The 6,611-nt window shown below is 54.6% G+C and overlaps 1 protein-coding gene across 1 annotated transcript; it reads right to left on the minus strand.

Moving 5' to 3' along the window:
• Positions 1 to 448: 448 nt before the first annotated feature.
• Positions 449 to 4,171, minus strand: LOC125511172 (protein phosphatase 2C 35-like). The gene is made up of 4 exons (XM_048676473.1): positions 2,625 to 4,171; positions 2,417 to 2,530; positions 1,036 to 1,300; positions 449 to 921 (listed from the first exon to the last, which is right to left on the minus strand). Exons 1-4 carry the CDS (start codon positions 4,047 to 4,049, stop codon positions 806 to 808), a joined length of 1,920 nt encoding a protein of 639 aa, XP_048532430.1. The 5' UTR covers positions 4,050 to 4,171; the 3' UTR covers positions 449 to 805.
• Between the last annotated feature and the right edge of the window lie 2,440 nt (positions 4,172 to 6,611).

Consider the following 6,611-nt stretch of genomic DNA (forward strand, 5'->3'; position numbering starts at 1 on the left):
CCAGCCTCTGACCAGATGCTAGAATTTCAGTGTGGGCGCTGAATCCAAGAGACAAGAGTTAAGTCCATGCACATGCGCCGATCACAATGTCAGCCCAAGCATTCAAGGAAGGCCGGTACTGCTCCTACAGCAGATAAGGATGGCAAGTGGCAGTCTCTGCTGATGAAATCAATTGTTGAGCAGGGTGGTAGCTGAGCTCTAAAGATAGTAGGACTATCTATCTATCAGTTGGGAGGTCAACACAAGACAGCAATGGATTGATTACTCTGACCAAATAAACGGACGCCTCACTGATCTTGGCCATGGAAGTCTCTTCCAGAGATCGCCAAAGTCCAACTTAGAACCGGTCACCCGTGCAGATGCAGTGATACACGCGCATGTAGCCGCAATTGCAAGGTGTGGACAGCGAAGAAGACGCACGCACGCACGGACGGACGAGCGCAGAAGGTCAATGAAACGCGACCAATTGGTCTCATATACTCGGTTATTAATAATTGATGAACAAATCCTCTTTTACATGGCCGACTCATCGTCCGTGACTCAGCTAGCTGGACGCAACGTGCCAAGCACCCACCAGATGACCAGAACCTGATCCGACCCAGCGTTTGATTGATATTGTACAGTCGCAGCTGGGGAAGAAAGACGACTGGATGGAGTTGGGACTGGGAGTAGCCGCGCGCACGACACGACACGAACGAACTGCTCAGGGCCTGCAATGCAACGCAAAAACACCTCTCTCTCTCTCTCTCTCTGTATATACGTTTCCTCTCTCTAGCCTACTACTAGTATGTTTATTATTGTGTATTTACACGCAAGATCTCCAGATCCTGCCCTCCAGGGAGATGACGATGACCGACACGTCGTCGTGGTACCGCCGGCGGTCGCCCTGCGGGATCTCGATCAGCTCATGAAAGTCCATTCCTGAAACAACAGCAAGCAATGTGAGAAAGGTGGTCCATTGACTGAATGAAGCTCAAAAGCTCAGCTCCATCATCTTTCTAGAAGTTCATTCAAAAGCTACTGCAATGTTCGTACCTGCTTTGTTCGCTGCTCGGAAGAGGACCTCCTCGACGAGGTGCTGGGCGGGGTCGCCCTCGGGCGTCGTCGCGATGAACATCTCCACCTGCGCCACCGCCTCCTCGTTGGTGAAGTACTGGTAGAGCCCGTCCGAGGACAGGATGAGGAACCTGTCCCTCGTGCTCAGCCTGTGGTGGAAAAGGGAAGGGTTGCACGTGATGTAGGGCGACGACCCGACGTAGTCGATCCGGAACATCTCCAGCAGCGCGTCGTTCCATTTCGGCTGTCAAAAAAGCAGCAGCAACCACTCTTGTCAGCACAGCACAAAGGATGATGAAATTTTCATCTGGTCCAAAGTTGACACACACATGCAAACATTTCCAGCTACAAATAATCATCTTGCAAAATGGACAGTTTACGCAGTTCGATAACGAATGCCAGACTCCCGTGCGAGTGAGTGGAGTGCGCACCAAAACAAAACAGGATTCATGTTTGCCTAACTCTCAGAATTGTTCTCTTGCTGAAAGAATAATGTCAGATTGTTCACTTCAGGTCCAAGAAAGGGACTCCCCTCCCCTCCTCCTGGCCACCAGCAAGATCGAGTGATCGAGCTGACAATAGAGAATAATTTCTACTACAGAATCCGACAACACTTTCACATGGCAGGAGCCGATTTTTTCTTCCAAAGAGAAGAAAAACAACGTGCCTTCCTTGGAAGCCACTCAAGTCGCCGCTGGCTTTCCGGCCACATTTCAGCACTGCACTGCACACACAAAGTTCACCATTCCTTGCACTTGGACACAAGTAAAAGGAGGAAAACCTCGTTTTCTCTCTGGGAGAGCAGTGGCTTCTCCTACAATTGTTGGACCTGGCTGGGTGTACACGCGGTGACCAGGGAACTGAGCTTTGAAAAATTCCTCCGGCCAAAGTTAGTCTAGGGTGTCCATGTCAACAAGGTCAGTTCAACCAGGATGGTCCTATTTCCCGTCCAAAAGAGGTATGAATTGACAGGGGATTCATTTTTATTTTTTCAAACCTTGGACCGCCTGCTCCAGATTTTTGCTTCCACTTTTTTCGGACCTTTGCTTAACCATGACTTTAAGTTATGTGTTGACCAAAAGTGTCGGCAAAATATTTTGCTGATCAGTTTTTGTGCTTTCTCAACGTTTCAGATGTCAGTTTCAAGTAAGAGATTTCCTTGAATTACTTAGGACACATGAGACATGACTAGTTGTGTCATCCAGCAATCACACGCTACTTCCAGAAAAATCCACGTCGTGCAACAGTAGTTTGCTCATCAACAGGTTGCAAACTTCACCAATTGCAGAGCATAATCATGATAACTCAAGGAATGCAAACTTTTTATGCCAGAAACTGACATGATCGAGCATGAGCTAACCTGTTTCAAGAAACCGGCGCCGAACGCTCTGGTCACCTTGAGCGAGCCCTTCACGCGGTCCTTGGAGATCGCCGACGGATCATCGGGGTGCTCATTTCGAATTCTGCGAACCTCCTGCATTGATCGGCACAGATAAACCATCATCAGACAAAGAACAGACACTCAATTGTCAAGCTCGAATCATGTTGGTGTGAGCCAGTTAAATCACCTCCGGCATGGAAGTGCTATGATCCGAGGTGAGCTGCACGGCGGACAGGCACGGCGACAGGCCGTCGAAGGAGCCCTCGCTGATGTGCTCGAGGTCGACGCTGTCCATTGTCGCCAAGACAGCCCGGCTGTCGCCCACGCCCATAACGTACATGTCCTCCCCTTTCATGAGCATCGAGAGGACGCAGGAGCCCATGAGCGCCAGCTCTGGGAACTCGCCGACCATCTTGTCGGCGATGCCCAGGTACGCGTCCTCCGTCTTGCGGAGCGCGCGCGCCAGCGCCTTGAGCACGGCGATGTGGTCATTCTCGCCGTTGCTCCGGGGAGGAGGCTGCGTTGCCGGTTTGAGGCTGGAGCAGTCGCGCTCCCACTCGCACCTCCACTGCCGTTGGTCGTTGTCGTCGACGCTGCCGCTGCCGCTGCGCGGTGGCCTGGAGCGGCGCGCGCGGCGCCGGCGGGTGCACTGGTCCTGGTGGTCCGGGGCCGTGGTGCTGGGCGCTGAGCCTGGCTGGTCCTCTTGGGACTGCTCCCAGAGCAGGCCGCGGAGCTCGCGGTGCACGGCGGCGTAGAGGTTGGAGACGAGGAAGTCGGTGGCGTCGGGGCCGTTGAAGCCGTCGTAGATGCCGACGAACACCCAGCCGCGCTCCTCCGACACGACGACGTGGACGCGGTCCTCGCCGGCCTTCCCCTGCGCCCACTGCAGGCCATTGGAGTCCCCGCCACAGGCCGCGACGGCCGCCGCGGCGTCGGGCGAGCCGAGATCCGGGTGGCCCTGAAACCGGTCGGTGCGGGCGAGCAGCGCGCGCGTGAAGTCGCGGATGCGGCGGCCGCCATGCGAGAGGCTCCGTCGCAGCGCGGGAACAGCGCCCCCGCCACCGGCGATCCGCCCGGAGGCGACGGCGCCGGGGAGCGGGCCGGAGAGGAGCGCGGCGTCGAGGGGCCCGGAGAGGAACCCGCGCTCGATGGGCCCGGAGAGGAAGCCGCCGGAGAAGGGCGCGGAGGAGATGGGGCCGGAGGGGAAGCGGGGGACCGGCTGCAGCGGGACGGCGGCGAAGGACTCGGAGCTCTCGAAGCCGGAGGAGGCGGTGGAGTCGTCGGGCAGCAGGAGGAGCGCGGAGGTGGAGAGCGGCGTGGAGACGTTGGCGGAGAGCGCGGCCCCCGAGATGGCGCGGAAGGTGGTGGCCTCCTCGGCGGCCGCCTTGGCGTCGGGCACGAGCAGGTCGCCGTCGTCGGCCGCGGGGTAGTAGCAGTGGACCGGGGGCAGCTTGTCGGGGCGCACGTAGCAGAAGGAGTGGCCCAGCCCCTCGTCGTAGGCCGGGTCGGAGGGCAGCGCGGCCGGCGCGACGTGGCGGCGCCGGCTCTTGGCGCCGCCGACCGCCCCCACGCCGCCGCCGGCGCAGCAGAAGCAGGCGATGGAGTTGCCCATGGATGGAGGTGGGAGAGGAGGGATGCAGGCGGCGGAGGAGAGGCGGGGCGGGGGATTATAATGCGGGGAGCATCGGCGGGGGGGAGAGTTGACTTGGGGAGTTGGAGCAGGGAGTGGGTGTGGGGTTGAAATGCCGGAATATTTTAAGAGGAGGCCGTCGGGGGGCGGGGCGCGCGGGTGGTGGCTTGGCTTCCGTTCCGTTCCGTCCCACCTCGCTCCCCTGCCTAGCCGTTGACTCCTGTGGGCGTGGTGTGTGGCGCTGCTCCGGGTGAGTGCGGAAACCTGGCGAATGACGCAGCATGCAGGAAAGATGAAATCCAACGGCCGACCCTCTCTGCGCCCCGCGCCCGTGTGGCCCGGCCCTGCTGCTGGTGCGCGTGACGGCAGGGGACGACGCACGCACGCAGTTTCGGTGGCCGGCCGGAGCTGGGGTGGTTGGTGGGTGGCCGGTACCCCCTCCCTTGCTCCCTCTCGGATCCGTAACAATCGTCGTGGTTTTAGTTCAAAATCCTAAATAAAACTGCGCATGTCCAAAAACTTATTTTGGAATCTGGCTTCTTTCATTTGCGTCTAACCATCAGAAGTGTAACTTGCGCGTGAAGGCGTCTTAAGAGAGAAGACGTGTTAGACTATGGCCGACAACGTGGCACCCGCTTGTCGCGCCCATATCTTTGATATCGAAGATCACCCGTCTAAGCATCATGATGCGATAGCTCGGGAGGGCTTTACACAAGGCATTTCATTCTAGGAAGTCAAGGGGAAATCTCATGGGGATGATGGGCGGAGAAGGTCAACCCGTCACGAACAAGCACGCCCATGAAAACCAGCGGGGCTCCCTTGGTGGCTACAAAAGGGAATTGAGGGGTTCTGTCCAAGGGACAGTGGAAAAATGGAACACATGAGGATATCACTGCACCTATTGTAAAGCATACAAAAGGCATTTTCTCTTTCAATGGACAAGCAATAGGGTATTACACCCACTTCGATGGCCCGAACTTGGTAAACTGCCACGATGTCGCTCGTGAAGTGATTGAAGTGTTTTAACCACTGGCCAAATAATCTAAGAGCTCGGACATAACTCCGATATCGATGATCGCCCATCGACAATCTATGAAGAATGCCTCGGACCCCAGATTTGTAAAGCATAACTTTAGCACATTAAGTATGAACTTATGTATAACTAGAGCATGATTGATTGTCGGCTGTGGCTATAATCGAAGAAATTAAACATCTTCTGTGCATGGACATGGAGCATGCTATTTCCCTGGTCCGTTGCCGTCGTAATTCTGTTACTCGTAGCCTTGCCTAGTTGGGCCATAATAACCCTCATAGCGCTCTTTGGCTGAGGTCTGTTCCTCAAGAGATTCACCTCTTGTATTAAAACGGCTGTAATCCCCCTAATTACACAATGAATTATCTTTTTCCTGCAAAAAGAAAACTTGTGTGTAAATATGATGCCTCATTAGCTGATGCATATTGCCTTCATGTGGTGTACTCCTCATACCAAGGAGTACATTTCATCAACATGCCTTAGTAATTACTCCGTCCGCAAAGAAATATAATAGAGTGTTTAGATCACTCTTATGTTTCTTTACAAAGGGAGTATTGTTTTTCATGTGCCAAATAACCGTTGTTAAGTCTGTTTGCAACATAGGTATCGTATATGCAACTTCTCAAAACATCTTGCCTGGTTATTTTGTGCTTGACAATTTGGCATTTGTCTTAATTCTACCCCGTAAAGTTGCCAACTCATTGGCCGCGAGCTACCTGTACACAACATGCCGGATAATAAGGTGCGTGCATCTCAAGCACCGAAACACGTAAAGGGGCGGTCGCCAGCCACGGTCAAGCATAGCTTCTCTTAAAAATATCGTGAGAGCTACTATACATGTTGGCTATTAGGTTGGCTATATATGACATGATAATTTCATATAGCCGGTTGTTGGCCATACTATTAACCATGCTCTAAGACGTCTTCACATGTAAGTTACCCGCCTCATGGTTAGACCCGAACGAGAGGTCAGATATCGAGATATGTTTTTTTTTGGTCACTCAGAAAATTAAGTTTCTCAAGGGTCATTTAGTCTCGCAAAAAAAATATATGAAAATAATAGGGATGGCTTGCTCGGGCCGGTTCGGTGGGTTCACGTGGGCGGGAGCCGCTTGGTTGCAAGTCAGAGGGGTGGGTGGATTTCGCTCGTCGTCGCGCGCCGAGTTGGGATTTGAGGTAGGAATCGCCCGGAAGAGGACAAGATGTGCTGGACCTGGATCGGAAGCGGAGCTCAAATCTATCTATCTATCTAATGCTACCATTGACTTTTCTCACTCATGCGGCAGCAGCACTCGTTTGCCTTTGCGTGCGTGATCTAGCCCGGCTCCCCCGTGGACCGGACGGATCTAGACGCGCGCTCCCCCCTTTCCGTTTTCGGGAACGATGCGGCTCCCACACTGCCGCTGTTCCGTTTGAAACAAGAGTGTTTGGAGGGCCCTGCTCTGCTGGCCGGCAAGTGGCCATGTCAACGGAGCAGCTCCGGCTTTTCCGTCCGAAAGCCGGGCGAGGCA

The sequence above is a fragment of the Triticum urartu genome, chromosome 5 (genome assembly GCF_003073215.2).
Source record: "Triticum urartu cultivar G1812 chromosome 5, Tu2.1, whole genome shotgun sequence".
Lineage (NCBI taxonomy): Eukaryota > Viridiplantae > Streptophyta > Magnoliopsida > Poales > Poaceae > Triticum > Triticum urartu.

Coding starts and splice junctions, on each gene's coding strand:
- LOC125511172 (XM_048676473.1), bottom strand. CDS start 4,049: ATGGGCAACTCCATCGCCTGCTTCTGCTGCGCCGGCGGCGGCGTGGGG. Junction 1,301..2,416: donor GCGCCGGTTTCTTGAAACAG/GTTAGCTCATGC, acceptor CTTTTTTGACAG/CCGAAATGGAACGACGCGCT. Junction 922..1,035: donor CCGAGCAGCGAACAAAGCAG/GTACGAACATTG, acceptor CTGTTGTTTCAG/GAATGGACTTTCATGAGCTG.